Raw genomic sequence first — 26,793 nt, 5'->3', positions numbered from 1 at the left:
ACTGCTTGCCCCACGGAGAGAAGTGAGCTGTTCTCCCTGAGCATAGGAAGAGCATGGCTTTGAAGAATGCATGGGTTTCGATGTGGAGGAAGGCTAGTTTGCGGAGGTTTAGTCTGATTGTGGCTATTATGTGTCCTACTTGGCTTGAAGTAGACTTCATCAGCCAGAGCACTTCCAGGGATCTGAGACTCTTTGGAACTGAAGGCAAAACTTCTTGAACTCTCTGCTCCATTCATGTCTAAAAGAAAAAGCTAGAAGTTCTAGCCCATCTTTTTAAGAGCAGAATTGAGTGATCCAATAACAGTCCAGGTCTTTTCAAACTTCTGCTTCCCAGGAATACTGCAGGTGCTGTATTTCCTATATCCCATGGCTGCCTTCTATCTGTCTGGCCTTTCACTCACTGTAGCTCACCTGAAGGCAGTGTGTGTGTCATCACATCACCCATCACTGCCGTCACATCAACAGCTGCACTGCTCTCCTCCCTGTCCCTAGAGTGATGCAAGAATTCAAACTGTCTGATATTTACAGGAAGAAAGATTTAGCCTGTCTGAGCCTAGGGAAGAAATAAGTCTTAGCAAGGATATAATCAAGGAGTAAGCTTTTCCTGAGAGAGAAATTACTTTTTTTTTTTTTCCTCTTATGTATGCAGAACTAGAATTACATGAAATATTTCTAAGTCTTAAAATGCCATAATTCGTACAATATACAGTATTTACATATAAAAATCTCACTGCCCCCTGGCTCCTAAGGGCTTTTCTTCTTTCTAGTTGCAATATTTTCAGTAATTATGTAGCATCTGATACTTGGATGCTGTCTGGGAAATTTTTAAAAACCCACCAAAACCAGAAGATACTATGAGCTCAAGAAGTCAAATCTGTAACTGTTCTGAAATTACGATGTTTCAAGATGACACATATATGATCTGGATGTTCTGATGCCCAGTGTGTGAAAGTATTAATGGCTAGCATTATAAACTGCCAATTGACTTCTAAAGTTTGGGAAATAAAGTAACATTTAAAAAGGCAAATTTAGCACTAAAGCAGAGAAATGCATTTTTTGAATTGTATTTTGTAATGGAAAGAGAACATGCAAAAATATCCTTAGCTCCTAACAGTTGAGCAAAGAGACAGAAATAACTCTGTTAAAAGCTTCATAACTATGTAATATCTGAGATAATCAGCACACATGCAGGAAAGCAAAATAATTACTTATGGTCATTTAATATTTCTAACATGAATGTTACTACTAAGTGAAAAATATGGTTTTATGTTTACGATGAAAATAATGATTTTAATTTCTTTTTAAGTTCTAGAAGTAGACTTTCTACATCAACTAGGTAGTATCTAGCTTCTATTTGTAACTGCAGAGGAGCACCACATAATATAGGAAGACGTCAGAATCAGTTGCCTAGTGCCAGAGAGAAATACCAAATTTTATAGCAAAATATGCCTGACTAAAAATGAAACTTTTGGAGAAGATCTTCACAGTTTCAACTGGAAATCCCTGTGTAATGGTCACTGACTTCAGTTACTTTAAAGTTAGGAGAAGAATGACTTGTCTAATCCTTTATTTGCCTGGCATCTTTTGAGAGCCGTTAACATACTCAGCTGAACTTTTCAGATATGTTGTGTTATTAACAGCTAAGGAGGGACCTGGAGAGCAGAGGAGCTTCAACTACTTGCTGAGCAAATCTTTGGTATTCATAATATACTATGCCTATGTGTCATAGGCAAAGACACAAAGAACTATTTTTCTGCTTCTTGGTATACAAGAGGCTTTAATTTTCAAGATCTCTGTGTAATTAAGTATGTATAGCCTATCAGCATTCTGCTTAATGGTAGAGATGCTAGGTCATCCAATCCTCAATTTGAATATTATAAGCATACAAATAGATGTACAGATAGTATTACTTATAGTAAAATAATTTATCTGTAAAGTAAGGTTTACATAATATGTTGCTTACACTGAAATTTCAAATGTATCTACTGACAGTTGGGCATAAGTACTTTAAGCAGAGAATCCTTTTGATTATAAAATTCAGTAATGGCTAAAATACATTATTATCATTATTATTAGTACTATTATTATTATAAAAGTAACTCAAATGGAATACACAGTAAGGGAAGGTATCAAATCAGCATTAGTGTCATCATAATGGCTGCTCTAAAGAATCCTGTTAGCTCCCATGGTGTGGGAGTCTGAGACTCCTACAATGAACAAAAATTCTTGCTTTTATGTAATACATAGTGTTGCTAACAAATTTTTGCTTTTATGTAATGCAAAATGTTGCTAGCAACTGAACCTGGCATTCTGTCCTTCACAAAAAACATATATACATAGGCATTAATATATAAATAAATTCATAAACCTATAACAATAGATACATACACATATATGTGATTCAAGATTTATTTCATTTCTTTATGAAATATGATTTTTTTTTTTCTGTTTGAATACCTTTGTTTGGGATTATTTCACTCTGATAGAAAAGAATGGAATGAGAAGCTAATGTTATACCTTTGTCCTATATCACCATGGAAAAGGAAATGTTCATTTTCTGCCACTGGCTGCCCAAGCAAAAGCCAAGTTGCCAGAGCGTAGCCCAGGCAGTAAGCAGTTGTTGAACTTCAGGATTTTTCAAAGACCTTATTGCAGAAAGGTTTGCCCTGAAAATTTGATGGAAAAGCCATTCCATCAACAATGGCCTTACCAGACATTGGGTTAGCATCCTGTGTATGAGTCCAGAATAACTTAGTAGCTAAAAGCAGAGGATTTTCTCCTGTAAAACAGGCATTCTGAACAAATATGTGGCAGGTGGTAAGAGGAAGAAAAGCAAGTTTTGTCACAAGCTCAGTAGTTTATAGTTTGATACTCAGATGGATTTCAAATGAATGTTGTTGTTGTTTGGCAATCGCTGGCTGGGAATCAACTTGGAATGTGAGTACTGTACCGAGTCAGGCAGCTGTCCTCTGGCTGCTGCCTCTGCTTTCTGCATTTCTGCATTTTTTGTACATGAGCATCCCTAGCCCTAGCTTGCGTTCTGTTCTACCTGATTTTAGACTGCTGTAGATTCAGAATAACAGATGGTAGGTCAAAAACAATGTCTTCAACCTTGTGTGTTGCATCTGGTGTTTTGAGGGGTTTTTTTTATCTACAACATATCCTCTCATGTTAGAGACCCACATTTTATCAACTAATCCATATCATATCTTTGGCTTACCAAATAAATGAAACCTGAGCTGAGTTCCCTGCAGGAAGAAATACTTGCATTGTAATTATTCTGTTATCTCAGGAACATTCTTCAAAAAATATTCTAAAAAGTGCTTTTGTCTGCTTTATTCACTTCATAAGACTTGAAGCAGATCTTTCTCTTCAATTTCACCTGCCACAGAAGGAATGTAGCAAGAAAGGAATTGTCTCAGACATAAATTGAACTATGTCATGTAAACTTGGCAATATGGTTATGGTTCTTGTGGAATTTTCTCTTGAGTACTGTTTTCAGGGATTTAGTACTTTGGACTTAGGTGGAAATTTCAAATAGCAAAAATTCAGATGAACTGACTTTTTCTACCAGAATGTCATCCTGAAATATACAAACTATTTCCATTCTGTGAAGCATATGGACCTTGAATTAAATCATGCACAACAACAAGAATGACAGGGCTCTGTTCTTATCCATGCTTGCATTATTAACTTTGCTTATACTGCATTTTACTAACATTTCACTTTGTGTTCCATGCTTCAGTAGCAAGTGCTGTACACGGGCTATAACTCTCCATTGGTGAAAAAGTGGGGTTGACTTACTGATGAATGCTAAGCATGGAACACTACTTGGATAGAAAAGTTACAGTGTAATCCTTGAGAAAATAATATGTATGAAAATACACTTGAGCAGTGGAATAGGAATAAATGAAACTTGAGACTCAAGGCCTGTTCTAAAAACAGTCTCAGAACTGGCTGGTGCAGGTGTTCAGGCACATCAAACACAAAGGTAAAGTTTGGCAGGGACAGTAATTTTAAAAATAGAAGGATGGAAGTAAACATTTAAACTACTAATATCTGAAATTACAGATAGCCAGTTTTTATTTATTTATAAATGTGAAAATTGTCCAAAGTTCTAGAAGAAAAATATATTCTAGGTGGATTGGCTTACATTTAATTCTCCAGTGTTGTAAAATGAGAAATATTGTAACCTTGAAATATATATACTGCTGTTGTTATTTTTAAGTCTTTTAGTCTTGAATGCATTGCAAAAAATAGTAAAACGAATTAAGTCCAAAATATAGAAATGGAAACACATTTTAGCATTGTAACAACATGCTGGTCAAGATCTCTGTTCAAAGAAGAACTAAATGTATTAATAATAGACAGATGGTAATTAAATGAAATGTGTAGATATAACCCTGTTTCTCAGAGGATCTTTAAACAGTTGATTGTTGTAAAATACATAACAGCAAAAAGATCATTCTGTGTTTATCTTTTTTCTTTATTCACTTCTGATTATTTTCAAAAATAATGTAATGCTTTATATGGATTTCTAGTTTGACTAAATATGTTGGAAGCCAAGAGTGCTGCAGAGGTTAAAGTTTGAACCACTGAAATTAGGTGTATTTAAATAATCTCAAAGAATGTTCTATTTCTGTAGATTACCAAAGTTGGTTGCTACAATAAAGAAAGCCATCATTGATCTCTGGTGACAACCACTATGAGAGGATCTTGGTCATATGTATTTATTTAAGATAGTTATAATTCATGCAGGTGTAAATGTAGGGTAACATATGACTTCTTACAACATACATTTACAGCATAGAGATCTTTAGAATCAGATCCTTCTCTCAGAGCTCACACAGTTTTGCATTTATCTGTTGTCATTAAAGAGACTTTTTGTCCATAAGGGTGTCAGTGTTGAATATTAGCATTTACTAAATATTTTATATTTATAATCTGCATGCACATATTTTCAATACCAAGAAAGCTGAAAACAAATTGTACAACTGTGGGTATTAATACTATTAAGATAAGGTGTATAATAAATCTGAAATCATAATTTTTTTCAGAACAAAGTTTATGATTTGTCTTGATATATTATGTTCTATATAGAATGTCTGGTTTTGGTGCACCTTCTTTCAGCACTCATTACCTTATTGAGCATGTGTTCTGGCAGTAGATGTTTTTAGGTATTTATATGGTGTGTTGAAAATGTAGTATTTAATCCCACCAGACACGCTACATCTAGTTCTTCACTGGAAAACTGGCCTGCTTTGAGTATTAAATATGAATTTCCACATAATGAAAATTCCTGTCTTTTTCATTCTTTTCTTCCCAGTGTGATCATTACTACAGTCTTGTACCTTTCAGATGCCCTTCGTAAAAACTTCTTGAATGAAAACTTTGATTACAAGGTAAACAATAGATGCAATAACTGCTACATCATCCTGGGGCTTGGTGGTTATTACACTTAGCTCCAGCATCTAAATAGCTAGAATATGTACAAAATGAGCAATTCCAACTGCTCAGGGATGTTTTTCTTCTAAATACAGGACTATCTTATAAATGAGTGCTGTGGGGTTTTTTTTAATTTCACCTTATTTTTCATTTTGTTATTTGAGCCTCTTTGTTAGACTACTTATTTAGGATTTTTGTGTAGCAATTTTTTGGATCCTAAAAACTAATAAAATTATTTAGCTGGGTTTTCAGTTATTGCAGAGGGAAAAGTATTTCAGATTTTTAATCAATGCAGATTATATAAAATGCAGATTTATATTTTTGTAGTTTCTCTCAGACCAATTAACATGCTGCATAATTAAAATTAGAAAATTATGACACTTCACAGTGAATGTAGTTAAAGATGTTAGTGCATACCTCATTCAGTGAGATACTGCATTTATAATAAATTGTGAATTACAGATTATGCTTTTAGGATTCAGATGAGAAGATCTAGGAATGTGTCTGGAAAGACACATTTCCATGGAAACAAACCTGAATGAATATTCTGCCCAACCAAGAGATGTTAGTCCAACTGCTGCATCATGAAAAGTGCAGAATGTCCTTCCTAGAGAAGACCCTGAGCTCCTGTTGACTTCCAGCAGGGTTGTGGATGCTTCTCTGAAAATCCAGACTCCTGTTAGATAGATTGGCAGGAATGCAGATTTATCTGCTTAACTGAACGTGAGGAAGCCTATTCTTTATGAATTTATGTAAATTCAGAGCTAAAACTGCTGAAATAATTTCCTGTAGACAAGGCCTCTATATTCCTTAGACTTGATTAGCAATGTTATTGCTGTCCTGCTGAACTGCAGGGTCTGGAATGGGACTCCCTTTGCACTTCCAGTCATGGAGCATCTATAATTGGGTCATAGTAATTAGTATTTCATTTTATCTTTAATTTTATCACTAAGTTTTCTAAGTAGAATATTCAACATCTATTTCATAAAGAGCACAAAAAAATCTGTATATTTGCAACATCTTAAAAAAACTTGGCTTTAGTTTTGTCCAGTGAAGCTTGCAGCAAGTGAGACTTGGAAATAGTATTATAAAATCTGATGGACAGAGAATGTCAGTCCTGTTATGTGATAACTTCTGAGGTGTCAGAATTTTTTGGGTTTTGGACTTAAGGACATAACTCTTGTAGTTTTATATTTGAATATAACCAAAAGAAACTTTCAAAAGTAAGGCTTCTTGATTTGGAGGGATGAAAAAGTCCAATCTGTAACTTTGAAACTTTTGCATTTTGAGATGTAGAATATGTAAAAGATGCATTTCTGCTGAACATCTTGGGGTTGGTGAAAAGTATATTTCGAGTCAAAGAAATTTAGTCTAAAGCAGGTGGACTAATTTAGCAGTTGAGACTGAAACAAGGGCTGTGATTGGAAATTTTGCTTCTTGGGTGATCATAGATCATACTGAGAAAATGAAATAACCACATGCCATGTGCTTATTGTAGATATGGGATTCCTACTTTTTTCTTGCTGTCATTTTTATAAACCAGTTATGTCTGCAACTGGAGATGTTCACACCTTCCAAGAAGAAAAAGGTTTTAGAAAAGTAAGTATTGCTATCAGCTTGTAGAAAACTGTAATAGATTTAAAATTTCTCAAAATGCAAGACATTGGAGGTTGCAAAAGGACCCACCAAAAGAAAAACGTAATGGTATGTCCACTGACTAGAACAAGAGTTGGTTCTGGCCCTTTGTCCAGGTCTTCCAAGCCAGTAACCTTCATTAGTGCCTAAACTGGGAGGTTCAGACACTGGGAGGAAAGGAGCCATTCCTTGCCAGTGAAAGCATTAGTCGCTCAGACTTGTTCCAGTGTTTCTGCCATGCTATTGTCTGTATGAGTTAATTGTATTTCTTTAAGCTAGAGCAAAACTATTTGCTCTCAGAGAGAGAACTGGAGCATGTTGTGGCAAAAATTGGTTTTGCTTCGCAGCTGTGTTACTGATGTGTAGCATTTTGACAATATTTCAAATAAAGCTGGGTTCAGAAATCCAGTTTTAGCTGGGTACAATCAAAAAAGCAAAACACTTGGGAGAAGGCATCAAAGGTTTTTTTTTTTTGTAGACGACAAATGAGACATTTCATTTATTAATGTCACAGAATGGCATATAAACTTGATTTTCTTAAATTATCTTTCGCTTTCTTGCTTTATTTTTTAATACACTGCAGATATGGTGACATGCGGGTAACAATGGGATGTGAAATCTTCAGTATGTGGCAAAATTTAGGTAAGTGATTAAATACATCATCAGTAACCCTTAAAATGAAAGCAAATTATTAGTTCTTTTCCTATTATATTTACTTCCCAGTGATAGATGAGTTGTTGATAATTACGTTCAAGACATGAGGTCTTGATTCAAGTTCAGCAAAACATTTGCCATTTATAATCCCCTTCTTTATAGCTAAACTCAGCTTTCTGTGCCTTGATACTGTGGCTGACCCATCCTCTTTTCTTCCCTGACAACTGAGAAAATACCATCAGAGAAAATTGAGAAAGAAAGTACTACTCTTTTTGGGAAGAATTATTATGCCTTGAAATATACTTAGGTTCTTATTTTTAGTCCTGTTGTCAAATTGTTGTTTAAGGACAAGACATGTCTTAATTCTGAAGGTCTCCTGAGATCCTGGATTTGCATCAAGTCTTCTCTGAAGTCTTAGTTGCACTAAAATATAAAGGCATAAACAAGTCAGTGACTAATGTATAAATGAGAATTTGGACAACATGGGAATATAGCTGATTGAATATAAACTTAGGAACACATTTATATTTTTAGGCAATAATTGTGCAAACTGTTTGAAATTATGAGTGTCAGAGAAATGCAGTTGAACATTGTTTGGGAAAAAAAATATTTTAGTTATTTACAATATTTAATATTGCTGACTTGCTGAGACATCCCTCTATATTACATGGATACGTGGTGGGTATTTCAGAATTGGTATATCAAGGATATTTTCCCAAGGATATTCTCCTGCTCATACACCTTAGTGTGCATCATCTCCCCACTCATATTGTTCTCGGCTCAATAGAAGCTTGGGATGCAGGCAAATGATGCCTTTCAGTAGGGGTGAGCTTTGTGGAGCTCATCTCCACAAAACTCACCCCTATAATAAGGAACTTGTCTGGTAATATGTCCAACTAAATGCTAGAATAGTTATTTCAATTGGTATTGTGCTGGTGAGCATTTTGCAGTTCTTGTAGCAGTAAGAGTCATGGTAACCTAAGCCTTGATCCTTGTACAGTCACCTTGCTTTCATAGGGATAAGCATCCTAGGATGTTTCCAGAAAAGAGAGTTGTTGTTTTCCTTTGCACAAACTCAAACACTGAACACACAGCAACCAGGGGTAAATGTCCACTGGAATATCCAGAGGTAGACTGGATGTAAATGAATTCCTAGCTTGGAAAAATCAATGCATCCTGATTCATAATCTCTTAATTTTGAGGATGTCAGAAGTCTCACTTGTGGAAAACTGAAACTGAATGGTCAGTGTTTACTGTATGCCATTTCTGCCATTCCTAGCTTTTCTGGCAAGAACTTAATTTTCCTTTAAGTGGAATGTGGTAAGATTTAGAACTGATTTTAAAGCAAGTTGTTTTGAGAACAGCTGTGTCATATTTTCATTCTCCTGCTATTGAAACACATATTTCCATTTCTATACTTGCAAAAGTAAAGATGGGTAAAAAACAAAGTACTTACCTCTTTTTGATGAGCACAGAATACCAGACAGTTAACCATTTTGTAAACACAAGGATGTAGAGATTAGAAACCAAATTATTCTCGTGAAATATAAATGAAATGCAGAGAGAGTACTTTGTCTGTCTTTGTTAACTTGCTGCAGGATTAATTTCAGATATGGCTAACCCACTGTCACTTCTGAACTCAGTAGTGCATAATAAAACCTGATAAATTTTGTTTGCCTTATATTCTTCATTTGTCTATAACTTTTGCTTTTTGGGCTTAAGAAATAACCCATGCTATGATATATGTGTGATTAAGAAAAAAACTATAGGCATTTAAAATGCTATTTTTTCATTCTTCAGACAGCATTTGGATTGCTTGATAACTCACATGACACCCAATTCACATCCAAGTTTATGTTCATTTTCATTTTAGGGGAACACAAGCTTCACTTTATTCCAGCATTGATTGGCCCTTTCCTGGAAGTGACCTTGATCCCTCAGCCAGACCTGAGGAATGTAATGATTCCTATTTTCCATGACATGATGGATTGGGAGCAAAGGCGAAGCGGCAACTTCAAACAGGTACTTTGTGTGAAGCTCTTTATAGAACAGCACTGAATATAAAGCTCTTCATAGAGTCCTGGCAGACTTGAACCTGGAGTTCCATTGGTGCTTCAGGGTGGAGAAGATATCCACAAGGGCTTTCCCTTTTTTCTCTTTGCAGGGCTAGTAAGATTCACCTGTTAATACTATCATGTTAGTTATGTGAAATGCTAATACTGTCATGTTAGTTATGTGAGATGAGGAAAAAAATCCATGGCCTGATGAAGTGAAGAGCAAAACTTGAGCTGTTTTTAACAAGTTTGCTGTGGTGGATTTTCACCTCTGCTTTACAGTGGTACAGACTGCTGGTTAGATAGGATTCAACCAGCTTCCCTTTTGGTTACTATGGAAAAAGACCAGATGTTCTTCAGTAAAGATCCAAGAATTCTTGTTGCTCAAACACATTCTTAATGGGCTAGGAAGGAACTACCAAGAATGCCATCTGCTCCCTCAGCTCCCACTCAGTTCTTTCAGACTGCCTCAAACCATTCTCAGTGCCCTCCTTCCTGCTGCTTCAAAATGAAGGAAAGTAGAAGTATTTTAATTACTCCCAGGCAATCATAATGCTTAGGGTGGGAGTTGCATCTAAAGCACAAACCAAGCTATTAAAAACAAGAGTAGTGCAGGTGATATGAGTAGGTAGCTTTTCAATGTCAATATATAAGCTTATTGTTAAAAATCACCACAGAAATGTTAACAAGTAGTGAGAAGGAAGAAAATCCACTTGTTCTGCTACTCTGTCTTTTAAGTTTGGTTTCAAGTGTAAATTGTAATAGATTTATTCTGTAATAAAATGATTACAATAGCTTGGTTTCTCCCCTAGACTTGTGGTTGTTAATATATTACTGATAAGAAGGAGGTTTGAAATATAAGTACACAGTGTACCATCAGCTCTATATTTTTTATAATCAATGCACTTAAAAACATGCATTGAAGGAATCATTAGCACTGGATTTTCTTAACCACCAAGTTTCCTTGATAGCTAATATGTAAGTCCAGGAAATTTGCTTTCTAATGAAATGCTGGCAGGTAAGAGTGTTGGGAGAATCTGAGCTCCCAAGTATTCTGAACAGTGCGGACATTTATGTATATTAAATTATAAAGAATGGGGTGCAGGTAGGAAAAGATGATATTTTTACTTCAGTCTAAGAAAATATCTTGTGCTTACAGCCTTGCAATGAGAATTCAGGCAATTTATTTGGGCTGTGTGCTTTTCCTCTGACTCCATAAATAGATAGCTGCCTTAGCAGCAGCAAATGCTACTCAGCCTGTAGTTTTAAAGTCACGTTGCTCAATTTAAATTAGCTCCCTCCCTCCAAAAAAAAACGTCAAAAAACCACCACCACACACAAAAAAAAAAAAAAAAGAAAGCCCTACAAACCTCGGGAATTATAACAGCTTCAAAGAGATGAAGTGACTTATCACATGATTGACCAATAATTCTAAAATATGCATTTAGCAAAGTCTCTTACATAAAACCAGATCTTCCCTCCGTTTTCTCTAATCTCATTAAAGGAAAAAGAAGCTGTTTACACCACACTTATATGTTGCAGGTGGAAGCAAAGCTGATTGACAAACTGGACAGCCTAATGTCAGAAGGTAAAGGTGATGAAACATACCGAGAGCTCTTCAACAGTATGTGAGTAATATGTTTATCTTATCATTCCTTGAGTTCAGTTGGTTGTATCAGATGCTAATGTCATTGTAGAAATGTAATGCTTAAACCAGTTGGGATGCTCATTTTTTCTTTTTCTTTTTTTATTTCCTTAAAATCTGAAGAATAAAATGTTTCATGGTGTTGTATAGCATCTGTAAAGTCTGGCAGTACTTGCATACAGCTATAATTGGGAAAGGCTAAATCTGTTATATCGCAGAACATTCTCTACCTACTAATTTTAAAATCAGAAAAGCAAGAAATGCTTCATAATTGCATAGAGTGCAGGTAGAGCTCAGATGGAGCATTTTGAAAAAAAGGCATGACAATTCAACAAAGCATATAATAAGTGATTTTCTATTGCTACTTGTAGTCCTCTGAGTAATGTCACTTGTTGATTTCTTGTTTGATGTAAACAATTGTGTTTATTCTGATAAGATTATTTCTCTCTAATTTTTTTGATAAATTACTGGCTAAGCTTTTAGTGCTTTTTAATAAATGAACATGTCACTTAAATTTAATAGGAACAACTAATGATAATGCTGAAGTCCCTAAACTTGTGCATAAATTGTTTCACTGACTGAAATAAATGACTGTCACAGAGTACAGATGCAAAATAACTAACAGGGCTCTGTCTCTGTTGTTCCTCAGAGCTCAATTCCACCAAAGTGAAAGATTTCAATTATTTCTGATGTGTTTATTTCAGTAGGAGATGTATTGTTCATCTTCAGGATTCCAAGCTGCTGTGTTTTCTTCAGTTATACTAGAAATATGAATTTTTTTTTCCTGTTTATATGGTTTCTTAATCATTCTTTCTTCTTTAAGTATTGGTTTTGGCACTCTTGTCTTTGGTTAAAGAATAAGAGTCAGGTCTTGGTGTCTGAAAATAGCAAACACTTATTAATCTGTAATTGTACAGAGTTTAAAAAAGAGTTTTTAAATATTTATCATGTACAGAAGCAAAGGTGAAAATTAGGCAGAATAGTATGGAATTGAATGAATAATAGTGAACAGCAGTACAGTGCATGCTTAAGCAGAACTTTCCTGTAATTATTCATGACATTTTCCTAATTTGAGTAAAGATAATAAAGGGTAAGATATTTTCAATATTTTAGTAATACAGTATTCTAACTGTAAAATTAAGTAGTTTAAGGAAGAGCTCAAATTATAAAATGAAGCCTATGTAAAATACATCAGTGTGTCTATCACTGAAATAACTTAGAATTCTATAAGAAAGCATACTGGTATCAAATACAATTCCTAATTTTTTATGATTTTGAGTTAGATTTCAACTGGAGAATGTTCAACATGATACAGTGAAAAATGCTGACAGCTTTTTATATATCTAAATGCTGAAAACATAGTCATGGTAATTTAAATTGCAAACTGTCTCACAGCATCAGTATACTTGTGGTTTCTATCATGGTATAACAGAAGTTAAAACTAAACTCTGTGAAATTTCAAAGTGCTCAAGTTCACTCCCAGCTAATGAAAAAGGTAGTATTTATGTTTTTTTTTGTTTTTTTTTTTTTTACTTTGATTGTCTGTATGCATTACCATCTCTCAAGAGGAGAGCCTGTAGAAGATGCTAATGATCTGAAATGGAGAATGTCATATTGTTCTAGGGCATGTGAAGACAAATTATGAAAATCAGATGGACAGTTTGGGGAATTGACTGCAAGAGACAGGGTTGGTTGGTTAGCCTGAGATTCTGGGGTTTCTTTATTTCTTCCATGGGCAATTTAAGCTAAGCAATATTAGGGTGTCTTTACACAGTGCAAGAAAACAGACTTGTTTAGGCTGAAGTGGCAGAGATGTGGCAGGTACCCAAAAGCTGGAATAGTAATACAGTTTTGCAGCAAGCTGTGGTTTCATAGTCTTCAAAGAAAGAAAATGCTACGATGTTACCTGATTTTTCTGAAGATTGGGCGTGGTTACTTTTGATAGGTATCACTGGGAACCAAGGGGATGCACACACCTACAGGCTGGGAACTGCAGTGGGTGGGAGACTTTCAGGTTTTGTCATGTTGTTTATTTTGCCTGAATTGGAAAATGAATTTAAATCTCTTAACTCCCCCATTAACTGCTTTTTTTTCCCAGAGACAATCACTTCATCTTTCCTTTGAACATCTATTTTCAAGGATAAATTATAAGCATCTCTGGAGATAGATAAGATATGTGCTTAGAATTTGTTGCCTACAATGGAATTATCTATATCAAATAAAAAGAGAAAGTAGGGTGAAGGTGACTGCTGTTTGTTTTGAATCAATGTCTTTCTAGGGACTTGAATGTGACCCTTCACTGATTAGCTCCTGATGTCATTTGAAGGAAATGCAAAGCATGAAGTAGTGAACATTTTGTTATCATGAGAAACTAGATGTTGCAATTGCTATCCATTGTCATTATGGTATGAAAGCTGTTCTGATCTACATTTACACTGTAATACTGCAATTGAATTCCTGAATCTATTAGTACAGGGAAAAGAATGATTTTGCTTTATTGAACAGTTGGTGGTTAAAATAAAATCCTCAGAAGCCAAGATATATACTCAAGTAGGTCTTTCTTCTGAATCAGATGGATGCTGGCAGTTCATTACTTCTGCAGCTGTATTTCAGTTTGGCCTAGACAAGGCATTTCAGATTTGGAAGTTAGGTGGCCCCATTGAAGCACAAAACCTGGGCTAATGGGTTCTGCTTGGGGGCCTAGCAGTGAGGCTTCTCTTTGAAGATATTGTAGCTGACATTCAGCTGAGCAGGGACTTATAACTGAGTTCTGCCAGTTTCTGGGTGATTTTTTGAACCATGAATCTATTATATAAAAGTGATGGCTGCTACCTTTCCTCTGCTGTCTTCAGTCATCTTAATTTCTTCTCCAAATGCATCATTGAATTCATCACTGCCCAGTCCATTAGAATCTGTCTGGAGTGAGTCTTTTGAGAGCCTTTATGACTGGTTCAGGGAACCTCTGGCTATAGTGAAGTCTTTGAACTCTAAAAGAAGCATCCAGATGTTTTAAAGCACCTCTAGGATTAGCTGCCTGTGTGCTAAAAGTCTGAATAATGCATACAAAATCCATTTACTACATGATTGAGTTAGCCTGAACATTGTTCTAAGCCTGCTGTTTGTCCCTGGAGAACTCTGGTCCTCTGGATTACTATTCTTTTACTCCTGAGGTACCCAAGATTAAAAATAATTAAATATACCTCCTTTTCCCTCCATCAAACAAAACAAAGCAAACCATAATTGTTCAGGTGAGTTCAGGTGTTAGGCTATATTAGCATGCATAGACAGAAACTTTTTTATAGTTTCCCTTTGTTGTTTAACCCCCTTAGTGCTTTGTACAAATAGCCAAGCATCTTGGCTATGCTTTGGGATCTGTAAGAACAGGGATTCAATTCTATCTAGATTTAGACAGAATGCATGTGAGTAGATTTTTCATGCTGAGTTTTTTCTGTGCATTGTGCTGGAAATCTGTGGGGAGAAGAGGGAGGAATGCATCAGAAGGCAAGTTTTTCATTTTTTCAACTGACCACATTGATATCAGTTAGTATAAGTACTCTGAATGTATCAGCTCAGCTCATTATTACAAATTATGTGTTTATAAGCAATGTGCCAATGCAATTTTAAAGAAAATGCATAAGTCAAATGCAGATAAGAACAATCTGTTTTGAAAGAGAAGTCATGCTTCTATTGTTTTTCTAGAGGATCTAGAGGAACTATCAGTAATTATTTTGTTGAATCTAGGTTGAAATGTTCCTTTTTAACATAGGGTTAAAACACAGTAGAAATGAAAAATCCCTGTGGTAATCAAGATTCAATAACGTGACAGGCTCTACTCTTATTTCTCACTAGACACAAGTTTCTGTTAGAAGGAACATAAGGGGTTCAAAAATTAATTAAGGTATTCTGTATGGAAAACAGAGGTGCCAGCTTAATGCTTCAGCATTTCCTGGTCAAGGATGGCCTTATCATCTGCCTGCTAGCAATGAAAAAGAGTCAGCCTCTGATTGTGAGGGAAAGACATCTGACTGCCTCCTTAAGAAAAGAAGTGAGTTTAAGATTCATATAAGAGTGCAGGATGAAGATCAGTGTTTGCTCCTCGGTTCCAGCAGAGCACAGCTTCATTTAGGTCAGATTTGCTTGGAGAATTGCATCTGTGCCATCCCTGAGGCTGTGAGGAGCAGAGTTGGAGTGTACAGCTAGTGCAGTTGGCATGCAGTTGGAGTTCCTGAGCGCTGTTACAGGTCTGAGGTTGGGATGTAGGAGGTTTTTGGGACTGAGCATGCTCAGGGTGGATGAAGGTCAGTGAAACTGACAGACAGAAGGTTCAGAGGTGCTCTAAAAGCTCTAAGGATACGAATGTGGGAATTTTCAGATCCTTCTGAATAAACCATAACTGAGTACCTTTTCAGGGAGACTGCTGAAGTATCTCCATGGACATGTCATCCACCCGAGCTCCTGCACCAAAGTATAAAAGTAACAGCTCTGTAGATAAATATTTCCTTGCTCACTCTTATAGAGAGAATGTGGAAATTCATGCCTAAGTGATAAATATTTGATAAACTTAAGCAATGGAAAACAGAGGCCTGTAGCAGAATTATGTAAACAACAATAATAATAAAGACAATTATATTGTACAGTTTTACTGACATTTTGAAATCTTTTCACTTCAATGCATGGTATGCATTTACATTGGCACAACAGTTTTTAGCAAAATAATCTTATGACACTTTAAGGTACTGGAATTGTACATGTACAGTATAGTGTGTTCTCAGAAAGAAACATTAAGTGAAGTGGGGGAATCATCTTGTTCAAATCCCTACTCTATTCTTAAATACCATGCTTACTGAAATATTAGAGACGAGAGGAGAAAAAGAAAAATCTTTTTTAAAAATTTAGAAGGTATATTAAGCTGATGAATATTCTTTTCTAAGAACACTTTTAAATTCCTCATTTTCTGACATATCAGCATGAAGTGAATATAAAAATTTTATGGAAGAATTGTGTTTTAGTCTTTGGGATATGAATATGTTCTGAAAATTAGGTATTTGACATATTTTTAACCTGATTCAGCTAATATAAAAATCATTTGTTTTGTCAATGCTTCCTGGACTAGAATTCCACTTTTTGGTCCTTATCCTAGGTAAGACATTGTTTGCAAATTGCACTTCTTGGGAGGGTGTTTGTGAAAGAAAAAAATCAAACTATCAAAGATGTTGCTAAGGTATTAAGGTAGTGGTAAAAGCAGAGATGTTGTCATAGTGACAGTTAAAAATAAACAGTGACTTTTTTCTGGCTTGTTTTTTTCCAGTCTGCTGAAGAAAATTGAGCGGGAAACATGGAGGGAAAGTGGTGTTTCATTAATTGCCACTGTGACTCGCCTCATGGAGAGGCTCCTGGACTACAGGTGAGTGGTTATCACAATTTAGAGGTGGGGTTGTCATCTTTGAAATATTAGGAAACAAATACAGTTATCTTGCTCAATGCTGACTGCACATGGATACGTGGATAGAGCAGCTGTAAGTGCTCAGGATCTCTGACAGCAGCTGCTTAGCCAACAGGAAAATGCAACTGGCAGATGAAAACAACCAAGGAGGCTCCCCATGGTGCAAAAACTCCAGTGGTGGGCTTGAGTTTGCTGTCAGGCAATGTAGTAACTTCTGGCAGCAGGTTGGTGACTCAAGTCTGTCTGAAGACACAGAGCTCAGTACTAATCACCTGACAGTTGTTTTACACATTATGTAAAATTCTTATTACTGTGTCAATCATGCTTAGTTGTGGTGTCAGCTGGCACAGTAAGTGTGTATACAAAGACATGATCTCCGGATGAACACCTCACATCTGACTGTACCATGTGATCAAAGGAGAGGGAAATGAGAGGCAGGTACTCTCTCTTTCAGGAGTGCGAGACTAAAAGCAATTTTCCCAGTCGATTATGAGCCTGTGTAGAGGCTTCACGTTTCAGCTCAGTCCTCCTTATTGCCACCAACTATAGCACTGTCCAGAACTTAATTGTAAGGTTTTCTCCCTCATTCCATAGGGACACATGGTGAGACCTAGTACTGCACTTGCTGTCGTCACTGATAGCTTGCAAAGAAAGCTATTTTATCAACAAAGAGACTGAACTCTTAATTTCTAGAAGTATGGCCCTGCTATTTCTCTTCAGGGACCAGCTGGATTACAACCTCTAGGACTCCCAGTCTTTCAAAACAGTGGTGTGCTGTTAGTTATGAGAGTATTTGGGAAAATTGTTTGGCTCATGTATACAAGAATGTTTTAAAGTTATGTTAAATTCCTTTTAGTGATTATGTGGTGATGTCTGCCTGTTATTCTTTTGTTTCAGCATGGTTCTACTGGCTACTTTTTTACCCTGTGTGATAAAAAAGTCACATAGTAATGACAGAGCCAGAAAGAAAACATTGACTTTCTTGACAATTGAGGTATTCAATGTACCACAAAAGGAGGCATGAAATCTCTTAGCTCTTGGGTCAGCTGTTCAGCTAAATGCAATCCTTTCAGTCAGCTTGCCAAGTGAAATGTGTCTGTTTTCTGAGGTGTGCTTCATTGTAAGAGGATAAACTTTTGGCTTTCATTACTTTCTGCTTTAGGGACTGCATGAAAATGGGAGAAGTGGATGGCAAAAAGATTGGCTGCACTGTTAGCCTTTTGGTTTGTATGATACTTTGTCTTTCCCTTTTCGATTTCAGTTGAGCAAATGAACATTGGAATAGGATATACTTTGCTTCTTGTTGCAATTTGAGTAGAATTTGACAGAGTAACACTACACTTATGATCACTGATTATTTTTTCCAGGCTGAGATTGGTGCAGTAGGGAGATAGTCTTCCTTGGCATTTCCTAGCTTGGTTCTGAAAGGTCTCCAAAACTGCATTATTCAGTTTTAAGTCCCTTCCTACTGGATAAACTTCACCAAAGTACTTTCCAAGTTTAATTAGTCTCTGAGTTTGTAGAAACAAACACGCCTTTCCTCCTCTCCCAAACCAAACAAACCCTACATGATTTCTCTTGTTTCTTTTCTTCCAATAACTGATGCAAGTTGGTTATTATAGCATATAGTATGGGATAGCTTGTGAAAACTGCAGGCTGACTATTCTCTCCCCAGTAAAAGAGACAGAAATGCTGCTCAAGACCTCCTGTTGTCATGTTATCTTTATTACCACAAACCAACAGTGCTAAACCATAGTATGAAAAAGATGTCATTTTTGTTTACAAGATGCATTTTGATTCTAGGCCAGTTTCCACTGACAAGTTTGTTGACTTCTGTTAACCTTGGAAAGTTTCCATTTTCATGGCGAATTTTTTGAAAAGCTGTATTTTTAGCCAGAGGGGAAAAAACCAAAATAAGCTGACTTGTAATTCTGCATTTTTGACGTCAGTGAAACAATTTGGGATCACTTCTAAGTAGCAGTTATACATAAGAGAACAAAGGATTTCTTCAGTAGAAAAATAGTGCTCTAAATAAGGATGATATTTACTATGAAGACATAAAGCAGCTGGCTTGCTGTCAAAATATCTTGCATGATTTGAATTCTTTAAAGTACCTGGATTATTTTCATCCCTAAGAAGGTTTGAATCTATTATTAGCAAAGTATCCAAGATTTGTATAAAGAGAAAATGAAAATATTTTAAAATCTCAAAACACCATGTTACTTTTTAAGGGGATTTTCAATGACTCATATGTGCTAAGGTGGATTTCATATTCTAATAATTTTCAAATAAATTTTTAATACTCTTGCACAACAGAGAGACAACGAATGCTAAATTTTCTCAAATCAGTTTAAAAATATTTTCTCTATAAAGTTTTTATTTTTTATGTTTTCATAGTGTTCCTCCCACCTTTTTCCTTGATAATAACTCAATTTAGGAAACAGTGGCTCAGAATATGGATACTGTACACTAGAAGAAAAACTGCATAGTTTAAAATAGCAATTTAAATAATAAAACAGAAATTGTTAATTGCTAATGAGAACCAGTGCTTAGACTTTTCTAGCCTATAAATTTTTATTAACCAAAGCAGATTATCCTGTCCATGGAGGATATCTAGCAGGAGGACTTAAGCTGCATGTCCATCGTGAATGTGGCAGTAACTTGTGAACAGCGCTGTAGGCTTGCACTCCTCTTCCTGTTACTTTTTTATACCTTGCTTTAGGGCTTGTAAACAGATAAAGAAAGTTTTGAACTAAGATTTATGATATTGTAGTCCATATTTTATCCATGTAACAACAAATAGCAGGTTTATGTTCAGAAATGTAATCTATGCATATATTTCTAGAAGATTATGTTTGAAGTCTTTTATTTGCAACCATTATCATAAATTTATTAGCTACTACATTTTATTACAAAATTAATTTTATTTCAGAATTTTTACAAGACTGAACTGAACAAGGAAGAGATGTATATTCGGTATATTCACAAGCTCTATGACCTACATCTGAAAGCACAAAACTTCACAGGTAACTGAATACAAACTAGAAAAAGATATTTAGGACTGGTCTGTGGTTTGCAGTCTTTTGCAAGCCTGTAAGCTGTATCCTCAGTGCAGAACATAGCAGCCCAGGCAATAGCTGAGTTTCCTTGCCTAATTGATGTCTCAAAATACTGCTTTTTTCAGCCCCATGACACTATTATTTGCTGAGCCATGGTGAATGTAAATTACTTCTGTTGATACCCACTAGCAATAAATGTGTGATACGGTCATTTTTCACCCAAAAGGAGTAAAGTTTGGAAGAAGTTTTTATGAGTTCATTCAGTGGTATCTGAGCCTATACATTTTTTTTGTCATGCTTCTGGCTATCTGGTAAAGTGTTTCAACACAGCTGTGTTTCAGAACCTCATTGTTGGTTTAAAAAAAGAAATAAAAGAAAGGAAGACCCATATAACTTACTCATAATGAGGTAGATATCCTAAAACCTATGACGAGTATTGCAATTTCATGATCTCTTTCTAAATCTTCACATACCACATTTGCAGTACTATTGTCCAAGATTTCTCTAATTTTGTGCCAAGGATGGTTATTTTTTACATGAAGAAATAAGAAGATATTGTGCATGGCTGTTGTTTATACAGCTAAACATACATTTCATTTGGGGAACTATATGCCATCAGTGAGTGCTGGAGAAGATAAAATCAATATCCTTTTAAATCACACTATCTTTGCCAAAATATTTTACTGACCTTGTAATACCTCCAGCTTTTCCTCAGTCTTTGCAATTGCATATGTTCAAAATTTCTAGATTTTGAATTTTCTTAGAAGCAGATTATTTGGCTCCAGTAAACAGCTTACAGGTACCTGGTGTCACAGCAACTTTCCTTATGCTTTTCTGCTGTCCATAAGAAAGATTGTTCACTTGGAATTTCCACACTCCCTTTGCAGTTCATGCATTTAAATGTGGACTAGATAGCAGGATCTGTTAAGGAGAGATTTTAGTTTCCTCATGTGACCTGGCAATAGTGAGTCACAAGAGAATTTTGATTATTAAGAAGTCTCTTTGCCACAGCTGGCTTTTGTAATAAAGCTATTATTTTGCATAGTAGATCTTAGTAACTCTTTGAGCAGCAGTGACTTTCTTTTTTGCACTGGGTACTATTATGTGTCCAGTTTACCTTCAACTGTGATATGAAAACCTAATTTTTTTAGGCAATTGGATGGCAATTGTTTTGCCATCCATTCTGATTTTAAACAGTATTTTGCTCAAAATTTTTTTCCGGACTTTGTTATATTTCCCATATGTTTGTTATCAATCTGTGTGATTTTTGTATTCTTTGCTGTGGCAGATTTCACTGCTTCCTTTTTTGTAAAATTTATTATTATTTTTAATTTTTTTTGCTGTAAGAGCCTTAATAAGACTTGTCTCACCCCCATAATTAGAAAACAGACATTTGTAGTCCATTGCCTTGCCTTATGAGAGACAATACAGACTTTTGTATATCAGCTGGTCTAGAGAATTTGGGATTAGGAAAATTAGCTTGATACTTCAGCAACATTCCTACATGTTGCAGCATTAGTTTGCAAATGACATTGTTTCATCCTAGGGAAGAAATGGTTTTTCTCTCATTTCCATAGTATGATTTACTGGACTTTTTCTAAAAATGCTCTGTTAAAAAAAAAGGTGTTTTTTATACAAAACATTATTTCAAATCTTTCTTTACACAGCACTCAGTTGCAGCTATAAATATACCACTCTTGAGGCTGAATCACATAAATGCACTGATTCCTCCTGAGATCTGTAATGAGACTTTTTACCTATCCACCTTAGAAAAATCTAGTGTTTTGAATATTTCCTGTATAAATTGAATTTTCCACATCATGAGTCAACCCTGTTTATCTCACCTTAGTGCTTTGATGCAAGTCAGTAGTTACAGACCTCTCCCTGAGGTATCAGTATTTTATTTGTTGTGTTGGCCACTGCCAGACATACTGGGTGGAGGAAACCTTCAGTCTTGTAATCCAGTATGGTCATTCTTATTTTAGAAACCTGTATAAATTTATTATAATTTAAGAAAACTACATTGTTAGAGCAGACAAAATTTTGTTAAGGACTTAGATGCCAAGTTTAGAAAGGAAAGGTCACAGTGAGCTATCCTGAGCTACTTGTGTTCTGCTATCTTTTGCTTCCTTATGATTTTGAATAATTTATTATCAGCTTCATGGATTTTTAAAATTGTCATATAGATGTGCTTCATGTCTTGAGTACAAAAATGTAGCTTGAAGCTATGACAAAGGTGGTAACCAGTCAAGCAGCCTGAGAGCTGCTGAGTGTGATGCCAGAATTAAGGTTGTCTGTGGAACTCGAGCTGCTTTTCCTTGCATGGGTGTACCACAGCACCAATTTGCACCACACTTAGCATTTTGCAGCACTGGGGTCAAGGCACTCTCTCACACAATTATTTGCTGCAGTGATGTTTTTTCCTTCACAGGTTCTCAGTTGGATGTGTAGAGGAACACTACTGCTGAAAAAAATACTGTAAAATTTGGCTTAAGTCTCTTGTCTTATGGGAGTTCATATTGTAGAGGCAGAAGTAGGATATGGCTGTCTGGGGCAAACTTAGCTTAGCACAAAAAGAACGTTAGTACTTTATTGTTATCTTTTTGCTTTATGTACAACCTATAAAATCTGCAATAAAATAAGTGCAGTAGGGAACTTCTTTCTCCAATGAAGTCATCTCCAGAATATGGCCCATCTTTGTGCTGACTCATTCATGCAAAGTGGTCCTGTGAGTGGCAACATAAACTGTGAATGTTAGCTTGGAAATCAATAATACATATACTCAGTTAGCCAAATTGAATTGTTGTGACCAGTAGTAATTCTGGTGTTTTGTAATTTACCAAAGTCTGACTTTCCAATAAAAATATTAATTTTGTATTATATTAGTGTACTATTTCTGAGGAATTCCTGAAATAAAAGTTAAAAAATCATAATTTTTATATTCCCAGATAATTTATACTGATTACTGTAAAGATTACTACACAGTTCTCTGAGTAGAGACCAACAACCGGTTTGATTTCTGCCAAACTAAAAACTAAATAAAATTTTAAAAATTAAAAAGAGAAAAACATTGCACTTCTAAATTTCTTGTTATGGCCAGCTGGTAAGGCTCAGCTATCAGGAATTTATTTCTCTGTGGAAGGAGTGGATTCTATTAAGCACACATCTGCCTCCCTGTTTTCCTCCCAGCTCTGTCTTTTGGACTGTGTCCACAGTCTTGTTGTCTTTCCTCTTTCACTACTCATGTTCTTCATCCTCCAGTCCTTGTTCCTTTTTTCAGACAGCAGAGTCATTGAGGGTTTCTCCTTAGCAGAAGGGAAGACTGGGGCTAAGCAGGAAATGCTTACTTAATTTGTCTCCTTTGTATTTTGAGACTCCAGAAGAAGTGCCCCAGTGACTCTAAATAGTGTATGAAAATTTTAAGCTATTTTTATTATAGCTGTAATAGTAACTGTCCAAAACCACCAGTACCATCTGGTTAATACTCAAAATAAATCAATTACCCATTAGAAAGGTGCCTCTCAAGAAGAGCATTCACATCTCTGTGTACTTAATTTGTCTGTTTTATGTGTTTGGAGTTGGTGAGTGCCATGCTGTGGTTTGTCTTGCAGAGGCTGCCTACACTCTCCTGCTGTACGACGAGCTGCTGGAGTGGTCTGACCGGCCGCTCAGGGAGTTTCTCAACTACCCCATGCAAACAGAGTGGCAGCGCAAGGAGTGTCTCCATCTGACCATCATTCAAAACTTTGATAGGGGAAAGGTAAAATAGTCCTGTTTTACTGAGTGGATTTGGGAAGGGCAATTTATTCATTTTAGAATGTTAGTTCCAGTGTTGCACTCTTTTCTTGTATTGATGCGAAGTGTTTGTCCTTGCTTGATTAAGCAGTTATTAGCAATGCAGTACATTTTGTTTAGTTCTGTGCTTGCATCCTAGAAATCCCCCACTTACATATAAGAATAATTTTCATATGCATAGCAGTTGGCTTTGTAACTGTCAAATCACTTTATAAAAGGTGGTATCATTTTCCCCCATTTTAAAGGTGGTGAAAGTGAGCCTTATAAAGCTAATGAAATTCACTTAGTGAACAAGTGAGGATTGTAAAGGCTATGTTTGCACCTTACAATGCCATGTTGCATCTGTTAAAAACTAGAACTGAATTTGTTTGGGGGAATCACACTTCATTGTCATTACTGCAAATGCCTATTCTGAATTAAGCAAGTGTAATTATCCTGTAGTCTAAAATTTTATATACACATAGTGCTCTGATTCATCTTACTGACAAACATGCAATGCATTACAATTTTGTGTAGCTAGTGTAAAATTCATGTAAGCCTAAAACAAGTAATCAAATGGATGTTGATCATCATGTTTTTCAACAATGCTGTAATTATATAGTTTAACTTACATGGTGCAATGAAGTACTGTACAACCTAAAAAAATTAGGGTAGATGTATTAAAAGTACCGTTTTAAAATGTAAAAATCATACTGTGTTGAATCCGTCTCATGTAGCGTCAAAAGAGTCATCCATCACTCTTGCGATGACTTACATTTTGTGCATAGTGCAGAAAGAATAATTAATTAAATAAGTCTCTAAATATATTTTTAATTCTTCAAAGAATTCATGAGTATTACTCAGAAGATATCAGCATGTTTAGGGGACAGTGGGTTCAAATATTTTCAGTAGCAACAAGGCTTAGTATATATAGAACGGACCACTAATAAATCACAAATTGTCAAACAGCCGCTTTGAATTACTGAGCACCTTTTATTTGCTTGCAGTGTTGGGAAAATGGCATTATCTTATGCAGGAAAATTGCAGAACAATATGAGAGCTACTATGACTACAGAAACCTCAGCAAGATGAGGGTAATGTACTTGAACACTTTTCATCAATCATGAATCCAAATGCTTTTTAATTTAGGTTATAAAATATTACTGAGGAAATTAAATTTACCACAGAATGGTTCTTAGGTTTGGTTTGCACTCCTATTTTTTACCCTGAGGCGTCTTTTCTACAATAAGGATTATAAAAAAGGAGTGTGAGCTTTTTGAAGAAAAATGAGAAAATTCTATCTTCATAGAGCAGTTTGGGTTGGAAGCCTTAAAGATGATCTAGTTCCAGCCCCCCTGCTTGACACCCTCCACCAGACCAGGTTGCTTTATTTTATTATAAAATTAATGTTCTTAAAATATTTTTACCTGTACAGCACCCTTTATGTGTGCATGCTTATGCAGAAAAATAACAATACAAACTTACTTTCATTAGTTTCTTACAGTTTATCCATGAAATGTGCTGTGTGCAGTCCTTCACTAGGAGCAGCAGCATGCCTTTGCAGCTGTAATTGCAAGCAAAGCCACAGGCAATGCACACATTTTTTTTTTAAATTTACTGTTTAAAAATATGATCTGCTTAATACTAGATAGTAAAAACGAATGTTTCTTGGTACAGTCTTCTTGTTGTTTCTTTCATTTTAGAACTCTAAACATTGTTTCTCATTTATTCAGATAGTATTTTTTAAAAATTATTGAGTCTTTTCTTACCTCCTTCTGATGGATTCAATTTTGTATTACAACATGCCTTTTAAACTCCCTGTACATATAGGATACTTGCTGCTAGGACTGACTGAAGTCCCTTTAATTCAGAGCTGCTTAACAACATTATGCAAAATTATGCAAGTGGCAGGACTCTCTGTTATCTGCTTATTCCATATATAATTTGATATGTCAATGGCAGAATCCTATAAGCAAAAGCAAATTGACTATCGTCATGTGAATAAAATGATTAGTTTATGCAAGTTTAATTAATTGTACTGAATGTGTTTTGTGTTTGAAGTATTCTTTTGCTGTATCTGTGCCACCAATGTTAATCCAAAAACGGAGGTGTGGGGATTTCTCATAGCAGTATAATTAGGCAGCTATTGATATCATATGCATACTAAATAGCTGTCTGTGATACCTGAAACAGGGCTAAGACTGTTTGGCTTTTTCCACAGTATTGAAAACTTTGCTGAAAATATCATCAGAAAAAGGGAACTTGGGTATTAAGTTCACCTTGTGTCAGTGTTATGAGTGAAATAAAAACCCGATGTATTGATCAAACATTATGCTAATTGCTATTGGGACATTTTAAAGAAGCTCATATTTGATGCTTACATCATTGGAATCTGGTGTGATTTGGACACAATTGCCTTGAATATGTAAATTAGACTTTGCCGATTTAACTGACCACATTACTGCCATGTGTTTGGGTGATTAGCAGATTACTGGGTCATATGTTTCAAACTGTCTTTCTATTTTACCCCTTTAATATTAGTACTTCATATTTTAAAGGATTTATTTTTTAATTCTTGGAAACCTTCAGATCCCTAAGAGGTATAATTACTTAATCTGATGCATTCAGAAACTTCTCGGTGTCCTAGTTGTTGCTCAGAGATATACTGCAATTCCGTTACTCCAGAGGTGAAAGACATCCCCTTTTGTGATAATTTATGGTAAAAATACACTTTCAAAAAAGACTAATTGCATTTCTTCCCAATCTCACACAGATGATGGAAGCATCTCTGTATGACAAAATTATGGATCAACAGCGCTTGGAGCCGGAATTTTTCAGAGTTGGTTTCTATGGGAAAAAGTTCCCATTCTTCTTGAGGGTAAGTGAAATGAAAATAAACAGAATGGAGTAATGCTGTCATTCACAATCACTTTCACTGTGTTAAAATTTGATCATACCATGTGCAAGTACTTATCCTGTGAGATATTCTTTACCTTCATGTTTCATGGTTAAGAAAAGTTCCTGACTAATGAAAAGCCAAATTCTAGGCTTCTAGAATCACACAGAAACACAATATTCATGTTT

At 35.5% G+C, this 26,793-nt stretch overlaps 1 protein-coding gene across 4 annotated transcripts in view; it reads left to right on the top strand.

Annotated features, from left to right (window-relative positions):
• The window catches only part of DOCK4 (dedicator of cytokinesis 4), a 221,933-nt gene that overhangs the window by 170,776 nt on the left and 24,364 nt on the right, over window positions 1–26,793 (top strand). For 2 of the 4 annotated variants that reach the window (XM_064702644.1, XM_064702642.1), the window contains exons 28-39: window positions 5,327–5,402; window positions 6,944–7,044; window positions 7,664–7,722; window positions 9,608–9,756; window positions 11,331–11,416; window positions 16,547–16,573; window positions 16,742–16,837; window positions 18,039–18,099; window positions 19,809–19,902; window positions 23,547–23,695; window positions 24,717–24,803; window positions 26,483–26,587. In XM_064702644.1, coding sequence (XP_064558714.1) covers window positions 5,327–5,402; window positions 6,944–7,044; window positions 7,664–7,722; window positions 9,608–9,756; window positions 11,331–11,416; window positions 16,547–16,573; window positions 16,742–16,837; window positions 18,039–18,099; window positions 19,809–19,902; window positions 23,547–23,695; window positions 24,717–24,803; window positions 26,483–26,587 — 1,090 coding nt within the window. The remainder of the gene's footprint in view (window positions 1–5,326; window positions 5,403–6,943; window positions 7,045–7,663; window positions 7,723–9,607; window positions 9,757–11,330; window positions 11,417–16,546; window positions 16,574–16,741; window positions 16,838–18,038; window positions 18,100–19,808; window positions 19,903–23,546; window positions 23,696–24,716; window positions 24,804–26,482; window positions 26,588–26,793) is intronic. The other 2 variants (XM_064702645.1, XM_064702643.1) reach the window with 1 other exon arrangement.

Source organism: Zonotrichia leucophrys, chromosome 1A (assembly GCF_028769735.1).
Source record: "Zonotrichia leucophrys gambelii isolate GWCS_2022_RI chromosome 1A, RI_Zleu_2.0, whole genome shotgun sequence".
Lineage (NCBI taxonomy): Eukaryota > Metazoa > Chordata > Aves > Passeriformes > Passerellidae > Zonotrichia > Zonotrichia leucophrys.
This window is presented reverse-complemented; position numbering and strand designations above follow the sequence as displayed.